This window comes from Sciurus carolinensis, chromosome 2, assembly GCF_902686445.1.
Source record: "Sciurus carolinensis chromosome 2, mSciCar1.2, whole genome shotgun sequence".
NCBI lineage: Eukaryota > Metazoa > Chordata > Mammalia > Rodentia > Sciuridae > Sciurus > Sciurus carolinensis.
Window position 1 is genome coordinate 7,762,697 of NC_062214.1, and position 22,389 is coordinate 7,785,085.

The 22,389-nt window shown below is 47.2% G+C and overlaps 1 protein-coding gene across 2 annotated transcripts; it reads left to right on the forward strand.

The window, feature by feature from the left end:
• Nucleotides 1-1,266: 1,266 nt before the first annotated feature.
• On the forward strand, nucleotides 1,267-15,117 carry LOC124978047 (1,25-dihydroxyvitamin D(3) 24-hydroxylase, mitochondrial). Of its 2 annotated transcripts, XM_047542068.1 has the most exons (11): nucleotides 1,267-1,524; nucleotides 1,734-1,924; nucleotides 3,491-3,584; nucleotides 5,429-5,525; nucleotides 8,082-8,173; nucleotides 8,846-8,957; nucleotides 10,087-10,232; nucleotides 13,228-13,394; nucleotides 14,132-14,210; nucleotides 14,721-14,918; nucleotides 15,007-15,117. In XM_047542068.1, exons 1-11 carry the CDS (start codon nucleotides 1,267-1,269, stop codon nucleotides 15,115-15,117), a joined length of 1,545 nt encoding a protein of 514 aa, XP_047398024.1. The 2 variants fall into 2 exon arrangements, with proteins under 2 accessions (XP_047398024.1, XP_047398026.1); XM_047542070.1 differs by lacking the exon at nucleotides 14,721-14,918.
• The last annotated feature ends 7,272 nt before the right edge of the window (nucleotides 15,118-22,389 follow it).

Genomic DNA, 22,389 nt, shown 5'->3' on the forward strand with positions numbered 1-22,389 from the left:
ATGGTTAGGGGGATGGTTTGACATGCCAGCGTCTCTGCTTTGCACAGAATGGTCAATGAACAAGAGGGAGGGGGCTGACTTGTGGGGGAGGTGGCAGCTACTGCAAGCTGCGACCTCACAGCGCACTCCAGAACCACCCGAGGAGGTAACAACCACAAGTATTTTTTTGAGTGATGACCATGGGCAAGACTAGGTTGTAGGCGCTTTGCATGCATTAATTCAATTAATCCTTGTAACAACCAACAATGAAGCAGCCAGGAAAGAAATTCTACAAACTCAATTGGTCTTCTTGCCCGAGAACACAAGGTATTGAAACACATTCTTTGGATGCATTTTAGTACATTTTCAAATCCTCTCCACCTGCCGGGACTCAGAAAGTCAACTTTCCTCCAGAGGAAGTCCAGTCCAGTGTGGGAAAGCCTGTCTCTCCAGAAGGTGCGCAGGCTACGCGGCACGCCTTGGCAGGAGCCATCGCCCTTCCAGGGCCGCACTCAGAGACCTCACCACCCAGGATGGCTATTGTGCAAGCGCCGGGCTGCAGCCACTGTCGGCTGCTGCCCGCAGAGGGAGGGCGGCGAGGCGCCATCGGTGCGCACCCGGTGAACCCGGCTCCGCGTGCCTGCCGCAGGGTTATCTCCGGGGTGGAGTCCACCGCCCTCCCGCCCAGGAGCAGCACATCGGTCACCCGACCCTGGCGCACTCGCTCACCTCGCTGACTCCATCCTCTTTCCACCACCCCCCACGTCCCGCGTCCCTTGGGGCTCGGCCAGCCCGGGCCCACTCCGCCCTATTCAGAGAACTCATTGGCCTCTCAGGGCCTGCCCCGTCTCCATAAATACATGGTCCAGGCGCTGGAGCACCGAGAGGCACAGCAGGAAACGTCAGAGCCGACAGCATCCTTTCCCTCTCCTCGACATTCCCAACCCGCGGCTCCAGACCCTAGAAGTCAGACTTCCAGACCAAACCGCGGACCCACGGGCCTCCCTTTCCTCTTCCAAGAGCCACCAAATCCCGGCCGCGTTCCTCCAGCCCCTGCCACCAGCGGGGGACAGGCAGTTGCAACCTGAGGCTGCGCACTTTGCGTGTCGTCGAGCGTGCTCGCCAAAGTCCCTTCTGCTCCCTGGCCCTCCTCTGCCCTTTCTGTTACAACTTCTGGCCCTGTGTGCCTCTTCCCCAGAATCGTCAAACTCCAGGTTCCGCCAACAACTCTTAGCCTTGCCCTTCCCAGGGCTGCGTCTTCCCATGCCCCGCGTCTTAGCCACTGCCATGAGCTTCCCCTTTGGCAAGAGCCCTTCTCTTTCCACCTGCCTGCAGGGGCTGCGCAACCTGGGGCAGCCCCCCAGACCCATGACATCTAGGGCATGTGCGCCCCCTCCGCCGCGGGAGGTGCCCCTCTGTCCGCTGATGCCACGTGGTGAGACGCAGAACGCGGCCGCCCTGCCGGGTCCCACCAACTGGCCACTGCTGGGCAGTCTGCTGGAGATTCTTTGGAAAGGGGGCTTAAAGAAACAGCATGACACTCTGGTAAATATCTTGTCCTGCCGCAGTTCCCTCTTCCTCCCTGCCCTGCCCTGCTCTCCCAGTGGCGCTCCAACCCCTCCCTAAAGCGCACGGCCAGGGGCGCACGGCGCGCTCCGGTGCACTGGGACACTGACTTGGCGGGAGGAGTGGTCCTCGTTCCTGGGACTGCGGAGGATGCGCGCTGACTCCAAGTTTCGCTCCGCCTGCTGCAGGCAGAGTACCACAAGAAGTATGGCAAAATTTTCCGGATGAAGTTGGGTTCCTTCGACTCGGTGCATCTGGGCTCACCGTGCCTCCTGGAAGCGCTGTACCGCACCGAGAGCGCGTATCCCCAGCGGCTGGAGATCAAACCATGGAAGGCCTATCGCGACTACCGCAAGGAGGGCTACGGGCTGCTGATCTTGTAAGTCCAGTAGGCTAAGTGAGGGCGGGGGGTTTGGTCTGATGTGCCTGGAAGTTGGACAGCGGCGGGAGTTAAGAGTCCCTGGAGTTGTGTATTTCTTATGCCGGACAATACCAAAGCCCCTACTTCAGGAGGTACAATCCTGAGCTGCTGAACAGATCAGAGTGGGTCTAGGAGAAGGCACCGGGCCGTGCTTGCTCCCTTGCAGGTCAGCTTTCGTTCCCTCAAAGCAATGCCAAACCAGTCACACAAATGTTGATGTTCAGACTCTTCCACAGAATGAGGCTCTGAAGTCAGTGTGCCAAATATTTTACAAACAAAAAGAACCCCTTAGAGTCCCCTGAGGACCCCGGCCCCATAAACTCAAAAGCTAGAGATTAACTTTTGTTTCAACAGTGTTCTTTTCTGGAAAGGATTGGGGGTTAAGAGCTATGCCTCGGTAAAGGTGGAAAAGGATCCGGTGCCAAGGTCACATTCTAGAGATAAAAGCCACAATGTGATGTGGTTTCTTTGGTTTTTAACTGTGAGCGTTTAACAAGCAGTACTTTTTTTTTTTTTTTAACAGACTGCTTTTTTTTTTTTTTTTTTTTTTTTTTTTTTTTTTTTTGGTACTGGGGATCAAACCCAGGGACACTCAACCACTGAGCCACATCCCCAGCCCTTTATATATTTTACTTAGAGACAGAGTCTCTCTACACTGCTTAGAGCCTTGCTAAGTTGCTCAGGCTGGCTTTGTGGTGCTGGGGATTAGAACCCAGGGCGTTGTGCATTCGAGGTAAGTACTCTACCAACTGAGCTATATCCCCAGCCCCAACAGACTGCCCTTTGACTCACTGTACACAAATGGTATACATCTTTTCGTTTCTGTTTGTGCACGATGTCGATTCACACCATTTGTGTAATCATACATGTACATAGGGTAATGATGTCTGTCTCATTCCACCATTTTCATATCCCCCCCTTTTTAACCCCACGTTGTAATGCCTAGAAGTTGTGTTTTTCAAGATATAGCTGACATCGGAAACCTTCTTAAGACATGGGGCTTCCCAAGCTGTGTGGCCAGTCATGGGGCTAGTTCATAAGGCATATGGCCTTTTTATGACTCCATTGTCTCTGACTATATGCTATCATTTGGAGGCAATGGCAGAATTCTAAATTTGAGGTGTTTTATGATTATCACGTCCAAGTTGATGAGTTCAAAAACAAATATATTTTTTTCTCAAACAAATCCAAGTTCCTGGCTAGGGGATTCCATAGGTTGGCTCCTGTTGGTGGAAAATGAGGCTGCTGGCCTCCCGGCCCTAGGTCCAAAAGGGCACACCCAAAACCCTGAGCCCAACTCATCTGGAATACCCCTTTCCGGTACGATCTTGGGCTGGGAGGAAAGGTGCTGTTTTACCCTATTATCAAACCAACCCCAAATACTGTAATGCTAACATTTGCTGCGTATTTCTTGGCACAGTTCTCAGGGTTCGTTTATTTATATGGTTATGAAGTTGCACCTGGAGTTCTTTCCACATTCCCTTCTTTCCATTTGCTCTAAATATAAACCTGCTCCTCTCCCAGGGAAGGAGAAGACTGGCAGAGGGTCCGGAGTGCCTTTCAGAAGAAACTCATGAAACCAGTGGAAATTATGAAGCTGGACAACAAAATCAATGAGGTTGGCAAACTGGGGCCAGCTTTCTGGGTCTCTTGGGGACAGAGGGATGTTAATGGAGCTTCAGTTCGTAGCTTCAAAAGAAGGAAAAGAGGGAAAAAGGGAAAAGCATGCAATTTGGATGATTCCAGGGCCTCCTCTTTTTCTCCATCCCACTCTCCATCCTTCTTTCCCCTAATCTTCATTCCTTTCTCCCCCAACCCCTTTAAAAATAATATTGTAATGGAGGACAGTTAGGAGCACAGACTTTGGTACTCCACAGACTTGAATCTGCGCTCCAGCCTCTCACTCACTGGCTATGGAATGTGGCTATGCCGCTTTTCCTAAAACTCACCTTCCCAATCTATCAAATGGGTGTAATAGTTCCTACCCCACCTGCTTGCTGGAGGATTAAATGAGATAATGCTTAATGTCAAGGTCTTAGGTAGTGACATTTGAGCTGGATTTTGCAGGATAAATAGGTGTTTACAAGACAAAAAAGGTGGAGAAAAGCATTCAAGCAGAGCATAATCTGCTGAAAATGCAGACGTGAAGAGACCCCATGTGTTTAGAGACCAGCGTTCCGTGTGCCTGAAGTGAAACTTTCTCTGAAGTGACTGGACAGGAGGGAGGTTTTGACAATGATTTTATACCCTGCTAAAGTATTTGGACAATATTCTTTAGCCAACAGGAGGCCAAAGGGGGTTTTAAGCAATCTCTTTTTTCTACTGTTACCTTTGGATATTTATTTTAAACTGGACTTGGACCCAGTTGGGATCATAGAGATGAGGAATTATAAATCCGAAGCTTCCAGAAGCTAGGTAATTAAAACAGAATAGGAAGGCGGGGCCAGTAAAGAGTGGAACAAACAGAAGAGTGGATGCCCTTCATAGACGGACAGCTGCCACAGACATAGCAAATCACTGGCATGTGGGAACGCATGTGCGGTGTCACCTTGCATAATAACCACATCATTGTTATTATTTTGACAAGTAGTGGAAAATCCATACATTTATGTAAAACCTCTTGTTTTTTTAATGGTGAAAAAATTCAAAATGCTTTTTAATATACTATGTGAGAATATTAAACATGTCCACTGATGACATTTGCAGTCTTTAGAGTCACACATACCTTGTTCCAGGGTCAAGCATGGCAAGTACCTGGCCAAGTGTCCACAGGCGAGTGACATAGCTTCCCTAAAGGGCCTCAGCACTGTAGTGCCCGTGGCCTCCTGGGTAGCTCTGCGGATCCGCTGGAGCACACTCTGGGCAGTGTCTGGTACTTTACGGCCCTTATCAACCAAAAGGCATTAGTCACCAAAAATGTTGGTTTTGAAACTGCCATCTAGAGAGCTTACGTGATTGTCCAAGGACACAAGGCTATTTAGAGGGCGCTGCATCCAGAATTTGCAAATTTGGTTCCAAGTTCAACATACTCAACAAAAACAACCAGTCAGAAAAGAGACGATCTCTTGCCCAGAGTCAGAAGAGTGACATGCAGACCTCAGGACCGTCATGGGCCACAGTCCTGGAGCTGATGTCCTTACAGGGACCCTAGACTGATTCCCCCCTCATGGTTTATTCCCCGTTCGGATGAGAAGAGATGCTTTCTTTTTCTTTAATTTTCAGAATCACTTTTAGATCAGAGGTGGAAACCTCAGTTTCCGGGTGGCAGGGAGGACTCAGGGGATAACCATGCACAAGCCGGTGGGAGCGTGGGATGCCCAAGGCCCTCCTGTGATCCACGCTGCTTCAGAGGCACCGGGGAAGACAGAGCGTAGAGAATAGAGCAAACCTTTCAGCGCCCTCAGCTTGAAACTTGTTTTCCTTCCATGTCTTTAAACACGTGTCTCTCCCGTTGCCTTCAAGGTGCTGGCTGACTTTATGGGTAGAATAGACGAACTCTGTGACGAAAGAGGCCGCATGGAGGACCTGTACCGCGAGCTGAACAGGTGGTCCTTTGAAAGTGAGTTGCTTGCAGACTCCCTCCCCTAGTTCTGTAAGTGGTTTGGGGGATAAAGTCGACTCCGATGGCAACCTTCACCGTAATGACATGCTGTTGTCAACCAGGGAACAGTCAGGAAAGCCCGTGGACCCCTTCCCTAGGCACTTAAGTCATGCCATGCAGCGTGGATTGTTCGTGAAAGCATTCAGCAAACACTTATGCAACGCCTGCTATGTGCCAAGCTCTATGCTAGGTATCAGGGACACAGAAAGGAACAGAACAGGTGACATCCTTACCTGCATGAAGCTTTGGGTCTAGGGTGACAAGTGACAAGAAAACACATTTAAATATAGATCTTGCTACAGAGTCAAGAAAAGAAGAAGAGAGTCAGGAAAGAACAAAAGGGAGGTGCCTAGGTGAGAGGGGTCCTCTTGGTAAGGAGACAGTCCCCTCCTGAAGGAAGGGAAGGGGCAAGTCCCAGGGTGTCTGCACATGAGTGTTCAACAGTGGAGCCAGAAAGTGCAAATGCCCGGAGGCAGAAGCATGCAGCTCACCCTGTGTTGGAGGAACTTAGAGGATGCTGGTGTGAGGAATTGTGCTAGCAGGATGGGGAGGCTGTGGGAACAGACGAGGTTGAGAGAAAAGGAGGCTCCAGATCCACCAGAGCCAGAAGCTCCAGTGAGAAGTTGCTCTTCTAATCCGTTTCGGGGGGAGCCATGGAGGGTTCCTGACAGAGGGGAACATGCTCTCTTTCCTTAAGTTTCGGCCTGGGAATAAAAGGTAGAGCCCTGCCTTGATGAGCTCGCTGCCATGGGGTGCAGCAGAGTGACTGAGGAAGGTCAGGGCTGTGGGAGGAGCCCCAGGGCCCCTGCGCCCGGCGTGGCCAGGCAACACTTCAGGAAGCAGTGCCAAGTCAGCTGAAGCCCGACGGATGAGCTGGGTCTACCAGGTGGAAAGTGAAGAGGGCAGGAATGTCCCAGTGAAAAGAAGGCTGTGTTGGTGGGACAGAAAGGAGTCGTGCAGGCTGGAGAGTGTCCTGTAGAGAGGAATGCAGGAGGACAGGGGACGGGAGTGGACAGCAGCCTGCTCTGGAAGGCCTGCCTGGGAGGTTGGATCTGAGACTAAAGCGGCCAGGAGCCACGGTAGAGTGGGTTTAGCAGCAGGAGGCTTCCTAGGATTGGTGGGATCCCTCTGACAGGAATCCCCCGGGTGGCCTGTCTTCCCCTTCAGATCAACCTCATTGAGCATCACAGACCAGTTGTCTCAGCACACTGGAGAGCTTCGTGAAGTAAGTGTCCGCAGCGAGGGAAGAGGAGTGAAAGGAAAGATTGTGAGAGAGAAAAGATGTGGCTGTTTTGAAAATTGGCCCCCAAGAGTACCCAGATTAAGGACTAGCCAAGGCATTTAGTTGCAAGTTCAAGAAAACTGGGCTGAGGTGGATTAAAGCTCGTGTCTAGATCCTGAGGGGCCTGGAGGAAGGCAGCCATGGGCCTCCCCCACGCTCGCTCCTCCTCCTGGGTGGGTTGGCTGGTGTCAAAATGAAAGGCTCCCCACCACCAGGGGAGTTTGGAAGGCCCTCGTGGTTGGGAAAGCTCTGGCTCCGCTTCTCCACTCTGTGACTTCGGGCCAGTTGTTCACCTCTTGACCCAGTGTCCCAGTTTGTAAATGAAGGGCCAGCTGTCCACCTATCAAGCAGCAACAGTAGTGATCCTGGATCATAAAAGAAAACAGTTACAGAAGACAATTTTTAGGACAATGGGGGAAATTTTTAAATGGGCACATCTATACATTATGAAATGGGTAATGTCTTTAGGGGTCTTAGTGACATCATGGTTACACAGGAGACTGTTTTTATTCTTAGATCTCTGCTAAATTATTTAATGTTGAAGTATCCCAAGTGCTTAAAATTATTTCCAAGGGTTTCAGCACACAGGGACACACAGAGACTTAGTGTATACGCAGCCCCTGGGAGAAAGTCACGGTAGCAAAATGTTAACAATAACTACATCTGAACTCAGAGGACGTAGGTATTGATTATACTGTTCTCTCAATTTTTCTATAGAAAAAACTTTTGAAATGGAGTTGGAAATTTTATTTTTGAAAAGACTGTGCCTAAATAAAATAATTAAGTGAGAGGAAAGTCAACAAAGTAGTAGCCCAGGACTAGCAGGAACTGGGTGCTCAGCTGGTCGATGGGTTCCCCTTGGCCATGTAGGCACAGAATTCAACAAAGGACTCAGCCACACTGCTGAGCTGGAGCCAGAGCAGAGCTGGCACCTGACGCCACCTTTGCCCTGCATCTTCACGTGACCTACGTGACCCAGACTCTAAAGGGGTGGCTCGTTGTGCTGGAAACGATTTCTAGAAAGTGAGGAGAGTGTTTATGTCCCTTTCTCTCAGACCATTTTCTTTCCCTCTAGGTTCTTGGACTTCTGAGTTTTGTTTTGCCTTGTTTTGTTTTTTCTTAGAAAAGACCATACTTTTCTGGGACACAGCATCAAGTCTTTAAGAGCCAGCTAATCATAAATGCCAGCGTGGCTGAGCTTGTGTAACAGTGATGATTATTTTAAATAACAGGTATCTGCCTCGTATTATATGAGAAGAGATTTGGGCTCCTTCAGAAGAACACTGGGGAAGAGGCTCTGAACTTCATCGAGGCCATCAAAACAGTAAGTAGCCCCTGCATGAGGACAGCTTGCAGAACAGAGTGGCCTGAAGGGTCACGTGCATGGCCCTGTCTCCCAAGCAGTGGCATATGCCAAGACCTTATTTCAATTGATAATTTATTTATTTTGATGTGGATAATTTATTTTAATATAGTATGTGCATAGGTATAATGTCACACAGAAGCTTGTTAGAGCCGTTCCTGCTTTGTTTAGGCAACGTCATTTTAGTAAAGTTAAAATTGACTTTCTACCTATTTTTGGTGTTCCAGTTAATGTTCAGTTGAGGAAAAATATTTCTTAAAGTGTCTGAAAATTTTCAGATTTTCAATTTTTGAATGGTTTAGGTGTGCGTGGTTACGGTAGATTCTGAATTTGATTTGGGCGTGGCCAAGGTTAGGAAATTATTACAAGTGAATATGAAAGTTTCGGTTTTATATTTTTTTTCATTTGGGTCATAGGACCTAGCACCTTTTATTAAACACAGTGGAAAGTCACCCCAAGACTGCTTTCTATGTTCCATGGGAGGTGGGGTGTAGGCATTGTCCCTGGGATCAGTGCGCGAGAGGAGGCGCCTTTGTATTGCGGTTTTTGGGGTGGCCCGGGACGTGTGGCTTGGAGCGCTCCTCCAGGGTGTGGGGGGGGTTTGCAACAAAGAGGTGCTCGTATTCCTCGCAGATGATGAGCACGTTTGGGAGGATGATGGTCACGCCGGTGGAGCTGCACAGGAGCCTCAACACCAAGGTCTGGCAGGCCCACACGCTGGCCTGGGACACCATCTTCAGGTCAGGTATGAGAGCCAGCGAAGCCCCAGCCACCCTGTCTCTGGGCAGCTGGGGGAGGGCTGTAACGGCCTTCCGGGGCTACCACCTTGACCTGTCTGTGGAGTGGTCCCTCCTGAGTCTTTCAAGCTTTGCAAACACACGAGTGCAGCCGAATCTCAGGAAGAGGCAGGAGGCAGCTGTCTTTAGTCTTCTTTGGGAACTGAAAGTGGCTAAAAGCAAGAGCTTTGGAGACAGAGCCCCTGGGTGCCCTGTGTGTGTGGCAGCTTGGCCAAAGTCCTGCCTCCTGTCATCCTCTGTTGCCTGGTCTCTTACACGAGCGAACATTGGCAATGCCCACATCCATGCAGCTGTCTGAGCCTGACCCGGAAGACATGAAGACCTGGCGGGGCACAGTAGCTCAGTGGGAGGGCTTTGCCACTTCTGCTACATGATGAAGGGGTATTTGGTGCTAGATTGGCACACACGCATGCCATCCCTATAACTAACCTCCATGGTAGTTCCCTTCATTAGCTCCCAAGACTACATGTGGCATGCTGGCAAAACCATGGTTTGGAGCAGGACAGAAGGGCTTCAGGACTCAGAAGCTCACTGCTCGTTTGTGATCCCCGTTACCATAACCATCACCACTGTTAGTCTGGGGCTAACAGGGAAGGAGACCTGTACCTAGGATGTATTTTATGTTTTCTATCGTCACCAATAGGCACAGGCACTGTACTTGCAAGTGTGGGGTGTGTGTGTGTGTGTGTGTGTGTGTGTGTGTGTGTTCAGTAATATTGGGGCCCAAATTCAGATTCTGAATGTGACCTTAATTCCCACTTCCTCTCATGCTGGGTTCTGAGTTCTTGCTACTCAAAATGTGACCGCCAAGCCTGTGAGAAATGCAGACTTCCAGGCCCCCTGGCCCCTGATTTGGATCTGAGTTTGAAAAAGGTGCCCCAAGCATCTTGGGCCACCTTGCTCGTGTGGGCCTTGAGAGAGCCTCCCCAGCCTACCAGGAAGAAGCTTATTTAGCAAATTCTCAGCATCCCTGAAAAAACCCTCTGGATTTTGGGAGGATTTTGTTCCAAGATTCCCTTGTGTTCTTTCCTCATCCTAATTTTAAACTTTCTCTCTCTTTCTTCTTCTCTTTAATAGTCAAGTCTTGTGTCAACAGTCGGTTAGAGAAATATTCTCAGCAGCCTGGTGCTGATTTCCTATGCGACATTTACCACCATAGTCAGCTCTCCAGGAAGGAACTGTATGCTGCCGTCACGGAGCTTCAGCTGGCTGCCGTAGAAACGGTAAGACGCGGCTGGGGTCTAGTCTGCCGAACACAGTCTGTGCAGGTGTTTTCCTGGTGAATTTGAAGTAGACTTTCAACTCTCTCCTGGACTAACTGAGCATCAGCTTGTTGAAGCTGAAAAGTCCTGCACTAGAGGGTGCAAGAGACTCAAGGTATAGCCACAAGCATGTGGCACAGACGTCATTACTGCAGTGACAGAGATCAGAGTAGGAACTGATCATCACATGACAAACATGCAGACTACTACAGGGATTTGGAAGGAGTAAAGTTTCATATCCTGGCAAGATAATTTAGATTTTAAAAGTAGAATTATTTTAGGTCATTGCACATGTTACCCCAAAATACCTACTTCTGGCAGGTGATAGGTATTGTGAAAATATTGAAATACTGTGCTCTAGGCTAATAATACTTTTCCTGCTTGAACGTGTGAACACGTTGGAGTTGGAGAGAGCATGATTGTAATTTAAGTAAGCCTGCTTATTTAAATCCAGCGTGGTTCATACTCAGTAGATACTACATATAACCCAATTCCAAATGCAAGTACTGGCCAATGCATTTAAGTGTGTGTCTTTGAGTCAATTTGAACTTGCGAGGGTCATGCGTATTGATATTCCTCATGGATCCAACAGAGCACACCTTCAAGTGTCTGAGCAGGAGGCAGGCCAGCTCACTTATTTTCCATTTTTCTTCTCTCATGGTGTTTCTTGTCCACAGAAAGAGGAGGGTTTTCTCCATCAAGAGCTCACATCCTTCTCATTTCTCCTCTTGCCCAAGTGCCTGGTAAAGGCAGAAATTTCCTATTGAATTGCAAGCCCTAAAAGGTTCCTTAGAGTGAGAGAATTAAAGTTTCCATTCCTCTTATTTTTTTCAATTGTCACCTGAGCTCTATGAGGGCTCACACAGTGACTTAGTCTGTTCCAGTATAGAACAGAACCTAGCAGGCAGTAGGTGGCCAATAAATGCTTAATGAATAAATGAAAGAAGCCAGGAACTATTGAGTGTCTTCTGTGTACCAGGGACCATTGCAGGTCCTTGTGTGACCATCATGAACCAGAGGCAAAGTCCTCCACCGCATGGAACTCATTTGCTGGTGGGAAGATAGACAGCAGACATGTAATCAAACAGATATGAACATTTCAGATAGTGGTGTGTGCCACAGAGGAAGCCACTAGGATGATGTTTAAGAGATGGAGGTGGGGGTGGGGGTCCCTCTCTGAGGAAATAATACCTGAGCTATTCTGGAATGAAGAGGATATAGCTATGCGCAAACCTGGTGGAAGAGAACTCCAGGGCAGGGACGGGGGGTGGGGATAGCACATGCAAAGGCCCTGGGGGGGCAAGAGGGACAAAGGTAAAGAACTAGCAAATTGAGATGAGAGTTGAAATTGGAGTTGCAGAGCCTCGTGAACCTTGGTAAGGCCCTTGGGTTTTCTTACACCTGTGAGGAGAAGCTCTTGGAACATTTTAAGCAAAGGAGTCACCTGTCCAATTTATGTTTTGACAAGCGGACTCTGGCTGGTGGGTGGAGAATGAACCTAGAGCAGGAGAGTAGAAGAGTAGAAGCAGGTCAGTTGAGGAGATGGGTCTCCTCGCAGAGGTCGGGCGGGGAGAGTCAGTGCCCTGAGGTTTCCCAGCCCCTTCCCCCAGCGACCCCTGCGGTTTTCTCACCAGGCACAGGCTGTCGTCTTCTGGGAGCTCTTGGTACTTGTGGTAAAGAGTTCACTGATATGGTTACACACGATATCCATTTCTTTTTTCGTCCCGGCTGTTCTGAAAGTCGCATGTGGAGAATCAGAAAACTTTGAGTGCCTCTAATTTGGTGGCTACACCCTCTTCCTGTTTTGTAAATTGGACTCTTATAATAAAACCATCCAGGGTTTATTTGCAGCTGAGGCCACCGGTCCTTTGACATGAGAAGCCTACTTTGGAGGCATCTTCTTCCAAAAATAATAATAGTCACTGGCTCTGAATTGCCTTGCACTTTGCTCATCTAAGTGAGTGACAGATGGCACTTAGTGACAGCGTCTTCGAGTCTGCAGGGGGAGGACAATATGACCATGTTTAGGGGAATATTGAGCTTAAATTAGCTAAGACCTAAAAAGCAAACACATGTGCCCACTGGTGGTGGGGATTATGTAGCTAAAAGCTGTACTGGCTGGTTGTACCCTGTGCCTACAGGGGCTCTTGAATCCGCTGTGGGGAGTGGGCTCCTCCGGAACCCTCAGCTCAGCTCTGGCATTTTCTCTTCCGTGTTGGCATCCCCAGGAGGGCTCTTTGCGTGTGGCTGAAACCTTGAGATGTCTTTTCATTTCCATGGTAATTTCTCAGGGTGTGGCCCAAAGAATTTTAAGTTTCAGAAATGCCCACTTCTTGTGCATTAGCAGAGCAAAAACCAAAACAAAACAAAATTAAACTTCTCCTCAGCAGCACTCCAAGGATCGCTGACCCTCTCTCTTTACTCAATTTTTACATCAATTTGTTTTTCACATTAAACCCTTTTAGTTAAATTTTTTTATTTTAAGATCACCATAGATTCATGTTTAGTTTTAAGAAAAAAAAGAAAAAAGAGAGCGATTCTTTGTATCCTTCATCCAGTATCCTCCCAGGGTAACATCCTGCCTAATAATAAAACATTATTACAGCCTACATAGCAGCACTGGTATAATCTTACCAATCTTGTTCTCATCACCAGTTTGACATGCATTTATTTGTGTTTAGGCAATTATTGGATCCAACTATATTCTAGATGTTCTAATGCAGCCGGTTATTTCAAGGATTCGAATTGATTCCCTCTGTAAATAAGCCATCCTGAATTGATACATTTTACAGAATAAATCTGGCTTTCCAAATATCGTATTTGTTTAAGGCACAGCAAATAAGAAAAGGTGAAAAACATCACTAACGTATTTGCTGAGCAAGGTGGTAGGTATTACCTTAGCAGTTTAAGGTAGTTTATTTGCAGAAATTCAGGTTTGTGTCTGTTTGGGTTTCAGACAGCCAACAGCTTGATGTGGATTCTCTACAATTTATCCCGTAATCCCCAAGTGCAACAAAAACTTCTTAAGGAAATTCAAAGTGTATTGCCTGAGAATCAGACACCACGGGCTGAAGACTTGCGGAATATGCCATATTTAAAGGCCTGTCTGAAAGAATCTATGAGGTATGAATAAGGCAAAATGAATATGTTGGAACACTGTTCTCTTAAATACATAGCAAAAGTAGCCCTTTCAACGACAGTCCCCTCGATGATTATAAACATTTCTCAAACTGGGAAGAAGCGTCTTGGGACCATATTTCTCTTGTTACACATTTCCTAAGTCATTAGGGCAAATGCTGTTAAATCCTGGAAAGTCAGTCCTCCCCTTAAGTGAATGACCACACTCCTGTATTGGATACTCTGAACACTGATGAAGACCAGCCCGTGACTGCAGAACCTGAGGTCACTGCTTGGCAAGAGACCACATTATTACAAATAAGACATAGTCATCTTTGTTTCTAAGCCCCTTGTATAAGATGTTCTTTGAAAATTCTTTTTACCTACTCTCTGGAAAACAAAACTCACAACATCTTCAGAGTAGAAGGAAGTATTATTAAAAGAATGGTAGATGGGAGAAATATAGAACAAACATCAGACTTCAGGGTGAAACACAAAAATCATACACATCGAAGTCTGTGATGAGACAGGAAACTGATCGGCCTGGCGCTAGGGATTGAGCCAACCCAATATGACAAGAAAAAGCAACAGAGGAGACAAATGCTGGGAAGACAGACAGGACTTTATGAAGAACTGATTACATTCCCTCTTTGAGCATATGTTTAATCTGATCTCCATGCCCACTGACATTTTGGACAGAACTTGGTCCGTCGCTTCCTTTACAATTGATTTTCTGTTTTCAGGCTTACCCCAAGTGCGCCATTTACAACTAGGACTCTGGACAAGGCAACAGTCCTGGGTGAATATGCTTTACCCAAAGGAGTAAGTAGAACTTGCATATTCTGCACCTTACAAACTTTGAAAGATACACATTCCAAGTATTCATCAGATCTCTCTGAACCGTTTTACCCAGACAGCAATTGTTTTAGAAATCCATAGCAGGTAACACATAAATGGCATTTACGTAATACAGAATTAGGGAGCACACCCATGGAAATAGAGATCTGGATCCAATTTCACTTTTATCTGTGTGTTCTTGAGTACGCCACATACCATCTGTGACCCTCAATTTCCTTATCTGTAAAATGGGGAGAAAATGGAATCTACCACATGGGGTTGTTCTGAGAATAGGAGGTAAAACGCTGAAATTCTGTGCCGACTTACTGCTTGGCACATTTTAGGCTTTCACAGTTCTTCAGCAGTCCTTATTCTCATGGGCAATTTTACATGTGTAAAGGTGATCACTTTTGCAAATTTTGCCATTCAAACATCATTTCTGGTTATCTTAAATGCTGGGTCCTGCCTCCCACCCCTGCCCCTGTGTGTTTTTAGACAGTGCTCACGCTGAATACCCAGGTGCTGGGTTCTGACAAAGACAACTTTGAGGATCCAAGTCAGTTTAGACCTGAACGTTGGCTTCAGGAGAAGAAAAAGATTAATCCTTTTGCACATCTCCCATTTGGCCTTGGGAAAAGGATGTGCATTGGCCGCCGGCTGGCTGAACTCCAGTTGCACTTGGCTCTCTGCTGGGTAAGCTCCTTGCGGGATCTCTGCAGTCATGTTGGTCCACAGGCAGCAGAAGGGAAGGGTAATTCTGCTTTGTGCATGTGTGTTCCAGATCGTCCGCAAATATGACATTGTGGCCACAGACAAGGAGCCTGTTGAAATGCTGCATCTGGGTATCCTGGTGCCCAACCGGCAGCTCCCCATCGCATTCTGCCAGCGATAAGAACCCCGGTAAGTATCTGGGACATTCACAGCCCTCTGAAAGGTGCTGCACATGACCAAGGAGTGAGGCAAGTCCCGAAATCAGCCTGGCTTGGGTTTGAGTCCTGCCCACCGCTGACTCACAGGGCAATTTTGAGCAGCTACTTAAGCCCTTTCTCTCTGTTCCCTCTTTTCTTTTCTTTTTTCTTTTTAAATTTGAGAATGGGGACCAAAATAGTATCTATGGTGGAAAATTGATAAGAATACCAATTCTTAGTCCAGACAGACCCTGGTGTCAAGTAAGTGCTCCGTAAATGTTAGCTGCTATTAACAGTTTCTGTGTCTGAATGGCAGAGGGTGACCAGCTATTTTCTAAAAGGCCAATTGACAAATATTTTAGGCTTTGTGGGCTACAGAGTCTCTGCCACATCTACTTAAGGCTACCTTGTAAAACGCAAGCAGCCACAAATGACCATAATGAATGGCTATTGTTTTCGCTTTCTATTGCTGCCCTAAGAAATTCCTAAAACTTAGTGGGTTGAAGAACACTAGCAGTTCCGTGGGTCAGAAGTCCAATACACCTCTTACTAGGCTAAAATCAAAGTGTCCACAAGGTTGTGTTCCTTTCTGGCAGTTCTAGGGGAGAATTAATTCCATGCTTATTTGGGTTGTTGGCAGAATTTGGTTCCTTATGGCTATAGGGCTGAGGTCCCCACTTGATTGTTGCTTTGGCTGAAGGCCTTCTCCAGCTTTTGGAGATGGCCATGTTCCTTGGCTCATGATGCCTCTTTCCACTGCAAAGCCAGCAAAAACCAGTTGAGTCCCTCTCATGCTCCCATGTCCCAGCTCTTGAACGAGCTATTATCCAGGATGATCTCCTCATCTTATGATCCTTAATCATAACCTCCGCAAATTCCCTCTTGCCATGTAAGGTAACATAGTCACACATCCAAAGACTGGAGCTCGGATGTGCTTGGATGGCCATTATTCTGCCTACCAAGGCAGTGTTCCAATAAAACTTTATAAAAACAGAAAGCTGCATTTGGCCCTCAGTCTTAGCTTGTAGTCTGTAAAGGCATGTGCGTAAGTGCAGGTACTTTTCGCCTGTGCTAAATGCAGTGCATCACTTTCACACCTCCACGTGCCATCGGTTGCCACTTCTGACGGTGGAGGAGCTCTCTCCGGTCCTCTTTACTTTTGCTATATCCATTTATCAACTGCTGATTTACCTATTACTGGATTATCTTCTTTCAATTAACTTGGACCTCGTATGTCACGTTAGCCTCTCCTGAGAGCAGTGACTTCCTTAATGCACCTTGTAAGCCTCAAACTCAAGTTAGGAGCTTTCTCCTAACCCAGTAAAATGAATTCAGAACGAGCGTAGTGACCAACAGTCAGCCTGGAAAGCCCCAGCATCATCTGATGTGAACCATGGCGCCTGCTGCTGCTGCCTTGGAGAATTTCCCACCAGCATTCAGACCCAGCTCCATCACCTGACTCTTCAGTAGCATCCCTAGCCTCTGCCTAGAACTAGCGCCATTTCCAGCTGTAAGTGAAGTTCATCTACTGGTGGGTGGGTTACTTAGACAGATGTGCAATTACAGATGAGGCTTCTGAATGAGGTCCAAGTGAATACTTTATTATTCCTCCCTGAGTGTCTGGTACCACTAAGCAATTCAGCAAACTCTGAGCACCCAAACCACCAAGTTAGGGCATTGAAGGAATGCCAGGTTGATCACAAGACCCCCGGTCTGCAGCAAGGACAGCACATTCATCGTGGCAAGCCGTGCCTTGTGCCAAAGTCCTTGACGATTTGATATTTATTTTTGCTAATAATTTCTCTCCTTTGTAATTCTTTATATTTGGGGCATCATTTATTTTACAGGTTTTTTTTTTCCACCAGCAAGAAGAGCAGTCTTTGCCTTCCTTAAGAATGGTGCTCGGGCTTCTGCATCACCGGAAAGCAAACTTCAAACAACACAGCAGCTTCAGCTCATGAAGAACATTTAGGCCTGATGTTTCTCCTCACCTTCTGCCAGTTGTTCTTGAAGCTGTTCTGTCTGTCTAGATGAGGCCACTTACTAAGACCACGTCCAACCCAGGAAAGTGGATCGAGTGCTGGAACACGAGGCTCTCCCCGGTTCAGCACTGCTTACACTTCTCCAAGGTCTCCATGAGACTGTGTTCTCTTGTGTCTTCCATGCCATGATGGTGGCTCTGCACTTGCCAGTCAGTCAGGTGAAGGTTACCAGGTGTTTCTGCACCTGCCCTGCCAGATCCACAGCCAAGTCTCCAGAGCAAGTGTATGGTTCTCAGTGAAAGGCAGAAGGCGTCTGGGGCTCGGGTGACACCGACAGCCCATTTGCTGTATTTCCATTTCATGAGCACCTGCTTCATAATGTTAGCAAAGCTGAATGGTGGTTAAAGCAACCAGGTCCTCATAAAAGTGTGCTTTCCTGCATTCGAGTGGAAATAGTGGGGACTTAGAGAATATTTCCATTTTAAGAAGTAGTTTAAGACAGAACTTCCTATACGAGAATATCTCAATGATTTAATGTGACATCATTTACTCAAGGAATCCTGAAATGTTTTATTTCACTAACGTGTTTGCTCTATGGCAGTGGAATGTGGATGAGCTAAGGCTTTGTCATGGCGGCTGCGTAGGAACATGCTGTGTGTGTGTGTGTGTGTGTGTGTGTGTGTGTGAGATTCTTTCTAATGGTAATGTGTGTGCCTAATTTAGGATCTGTGGTGCAGGGCAATGTTCTGAAATTCACTTACAGCTTCAAAATATTCAGTGTGACTTTAATAAAATGATTTCTCTGCCTTGATCGCCCATCTGCCAAATGGGGCGATAGGAAGTTATGCATTCCTTAAAGATTATATGAATTGAACTTCTTTGGAAAATATGATTTTATAAATGCAGAATGCATAGAGGTTTGTGTCTTACATATAAGACTTCAAAAACTGTTTACATATGGCTTATTTGGACATGTTTTTACTACTGCTTTTCCTAAAAGTATACTCTTTTTTCGTGTATATTTGGTAAATATTTCATTTTTGAGGTTATATTTTTAGAATCTTGGAAAGTGTTATATCTTTGTATTTGAATGGATATGTACATATTGCTCAAATGGGTCTATGCTTTCTCTCTACTATGAAAATGTTTTTAGAACTATAAATCCATGTGTTATCAGATTTCATCTGCATGTCTTTGAATACTTTGAAAGCAAGAATAAAAGTCTTTAAATACTCGAGACATATTTCCTCTTCATTGAATTTATTATGTCAAATATTTAAAAATTCAATCTTTGTATTACTGGTACAAATTTTTCTTATGTTGCCATTTGACAAACCCTATATCTCAAATTTACCCTTACAAAAATGTAGACTTTGATGGCAGTTTTTTACTGAAAGATGATCCTTTGAATCTCAAAATAATTTTCTAATTTTGCTGCTCACGTACTTTTTGAGTCCATTTGCTTCTGTCTCCAGCACCATCCCCTTCGACTGGCCGCACCGTTAGTATCTTGACTGGACCACTAAAGCAGCTCCAGATCTCCATCCACTCTTCTTGCCTCCCTTCCCTCCCTGCACACTCACCTTACAGATCTTTTCCACATCTTGTGCTGCTTTCTGGCTTCCCGTTGCTCTGACATCAAGTCCAGTTCTGCAATTCCATGCTCTGTAAGATAGAGAGGCCACCGCCTGGCCTCAGCCCGCACCATCCACCCACCATAGTTTCTTCTATTCCTTCAAAGCTTTCCTCTCCCCTGTCATCTTCCTCCCGGCACCCTCTCCCTGCCTGCCCTGTTCCCACGCCTGGCTCCAGCATCCCCCAGGAAGTTTTCCTCGATGACCTAGATCCCACAGGAGCTGACCCTGGACCAGGATTCATTAAGGCAGTGATTCCTGGGGACACCTTGAGGCAGTGGGGCCAGCAGGAAGGGAAGGGAGGGAGCCAAGAAGGATGTGATTTCAGGTGTTCCAGCCTCGGCTGGAGCCCAGGGAGCTCTGGGGTGTACGTGGCAGCACAGACCAGGGAGAGGGCCTTTCAAAATCCTGCAACGGTGGGGGCTTTGACTCCCCGTATGTCTGGCTCTTAGTGCATCCAGAAAAAAAAACACGAGAGCCCCCAAGGTAGTCTTTAAAGAGCAGCCCAGGAGTCAGCCACCAAGAGCAGGGAATGCAGAAGCCAGGGAAGGGCACACAGAGATGGCAAAAGGGCAGAAAGGGTCCATGGGGAGGTGCCTGCTGCCCCCACCTCCCTGCCCAGCTCGCCGAGAGTACACCCTGATATCAACATGGTTGCAAGCATGTTCATACCGACAGCTCCGCCTGCTCTGCACTGCTGAGCACCTGCTGCATAAGAATACACCACCCTGCACAGTGGATATGACAATTCGTCTCCTGTTGCACCTGGGGAACAAGCTCAGAGAAGCTCAGTAACCTGTTGAGGATTATCGGATGGTGCATAGAGGAACCAGGATCCCAGGGAAGGTGGAGAGGATCCAGGCCCTATAAAAGACACATCATGAGCACGTCCTTCACAACAGGCCACGTGGCAAACTTATGTGTGATTATTTGATTGACACTTGCCATCCCCACCCTACCCCGCCCCCTTGTAGAATATAAGGTGCAGTGAGAGAAGGCACGGGCTTATTTTGGTTTGCCATCGTACCTGTGAGGCCTGGAGTTTGGCCCATGTTAGACACTCACTGAATAGCTCTCTCTCCCTTGTCCCCCTCGGCAATGTCTGTAACAGCCCTTTCTGATGACAGACAGAGCTGGGCAAATTTCCAAAGGTCACCCACCTGTTGCTAAGTGGCTGACTGAAGACTCGTGCCAACAGGTGAATTTCCTGTGAGATCTGGCAGATCAGTGTCTAGCATGATGCTTGTCTCAGGGTAAGTGCTTAATAAATCAGAGCTACTGCAGGTGACACCCGCGCACGGTGGCTTGTTACGACGCCAGCCCCATTCTACCCCCTGGAAGGCTCAATTAGCTTGAGCCGACAGACCTGGATATTTATGAGAGCCATTTACAATGACATGTTCAGATCGCAGTCCACTAGGCTTTGTGATATCCAGATAATTTTTTGAGACAGGAGTGAAAAACAGAAGGAAAATTAGAGAGGAAGGAAGGAGAAACTTGAGAGCTCAAGGGACTTCCTTGATATTTGTGACAAGAATCTACAGACTGTCACTGCTCCCCTGGGTGCAGAAAAGTACTTACGGGGAAGCCACATCCCAGCAGGTGACGGAGTGAAATGGCAGTCTCTGCATGTTTGACCCATGCACCTGCGACCACTTGCCCTGGGAACGGAGGGCCAACCGTGGGTGATCCGGAACAGGTGATTCCCACAGCCCAAGCTCAGCGAGAGCAGATGGACAGGCAGCGTGGGCCCGCCCTGCCTCGTTTCTCATGCATGTCCCTAAGCATGAGCATCTTGCTGCCCTGCGTGTGGTTCCGGGATTTAGGATGAGCATTTTTCATGCACACTGGAGGAAGAGCTGCTGGTGTGGATGAACAAGATGAATCTAGGCAGGGACAGTGCACTTTACAGGCAACGTCAGGATTGCAAAGGTGATCGTAAGTCTAAGGAAGTCTTCATTGCTCGGTCGACTTGCAAACCTACATCCGACCATGTTCCTTTGCTCTAATGAAACTCACAGGAGTTCCACATCCTGTCAACTGCATGTAGGTACAGCAGGGAGAACATAGATTTTAGAACTGTTCACATTATCTAGATTTCTATACTAGGAGAGTCATTTCCCAGCTGTGTGACATGAGGATTCCACTTAACCTCTCTGAGCCCCAGCTATCTAATGGAGGCTATCTCACTAATAAATGTTCTCATGAGGACTAGAACTTTTGAAATGTACCTCACTCAGTGCTTGACACAGAGCAGGGATGGTGGTGAGACTCATGTCTATGGATCAAAGGCACGAAAATGAAACAAACCTCCTCGTGGGACAGAGCACATCAAGGGCAGTGTGCTGGGCCCACAAAGGGAAAACAGAACAACACCCTCAGGGACCAGAAGGGAACTGAAGCTTTGCTTTCTATTTAGAGTTTTTATGGGAGGAATTGAGAATTACTGAGCATGTTAAAAGTACCTTTTCCCCAGCAACTCCATGGTCTACCACGTTAGCCCATGCGCTAAACATAGGAACTGCCAACTCACAGGTGAACTTAAGACGTGCTCTGTGTCTCAAACTTGACTGCCGAAGAGGGATTATTTTTCTCTAATTCCGTGAAATCCTTCTTTTTCCTCTACTTCTAGCTGTTGACATTCGGTCACGAAAAGTCTTTTCTTCTCCTTAATTTGTCTGCATCAGCATGAGCTTGTTAGAGGCGTCTTTTTGAATGGGTGACAGTGTTTCACGAGGATTCATTTTGATGTTCCCATCATCCTGGTGTGCCTAGAAGGAACCTCTTCAAACCGGCTTCTGTGTTCTCTTGACATGTTGTCATTATTTTTGAGTACTCCCTGACTTTCTGAAGATTATCCAAGCTGATCTTGTGCTGCAGCCACCCAGTCCAGGAACTGCCTGTTTTCCAAGAAGTCTTAGTTGTTTCAGGAAAGAGTGGCATTTAGAAGCCATAATTTTAGCCCTGGGTGTGCTCACTGCCACTGGAATGTCATTGCTTCTAGTTACTTTCAGAATTCAGAACTGGGCAGTGCTTTATGTATGCACATGTGTGTGTGTGTGTGCGCGCATGCGCACACCAAGAGAAAGGGAGAGAAGAACAAAGTAGAAAGAGTCAAAACGAGAACTCTTGGGGAATCAAGGTAAATGGATTAAGGAAATTCTTTGTATTGTTCTCACAACCTTTCTGAAAAGATGTCAAAATAAGTAGTAAGAAAAAATAGAGTAGCAGTCGAGTAAGGTGGTTGAGAATTGCTGGAAGCAGACAGGTTTATTTAAATCCCAGCTTCTCTGCTGTGCGGCAGTGGGCAAGTGATGGTGACCTCTCAGTGCTGGGATAAAGGTCACAGTGCCCTTCATGGCATGGCTGAGGGAATAAATTGAAACAATTTATTAAACACTTGCAAGCTGCAAGACCCATTCTGAGTACCCAAGAAGTATCAGCTTGTTTATTTGTTTATTTTATCATGCACCACGACTTGACAGTTGTGAGATGAGATGCTCCTTTTCTGATTTCTGGTTTCCATGGATAATCAGGTCTGGTTTGTGTGACTCCCAGGCCCACAGGCCATCTGCGGGAGCACGCTGAGTAGGCGTTGCTGGACGGGGCGGGGTACGTGCTTTCTGCCCCAGCACGCTGT

Coding starts and splice junctions, on each gene's coding strand:
- LOC124978047 (XM_047542068.1), top strand. CDS start 1,267: ATGAGCTTCCCCTTTGGCAAGAGCCCTTCTCTTTCCACCTGCCTGCAG. Junction 10,233..13,227: donor AGCTGGCTGCCGTAGAAACG/GTAAGACGCGGC, acceptor TTTGGGTTTCAG/ACAGCCAACAGCTTGATGTG. Junction 14,211..14,720: donor AATATGCTTTACCCAAAGGA/GTAAGTAGAACT, acceptor GTGTGTTTTTAG/ACAGTGCTCACGCTGAATAC.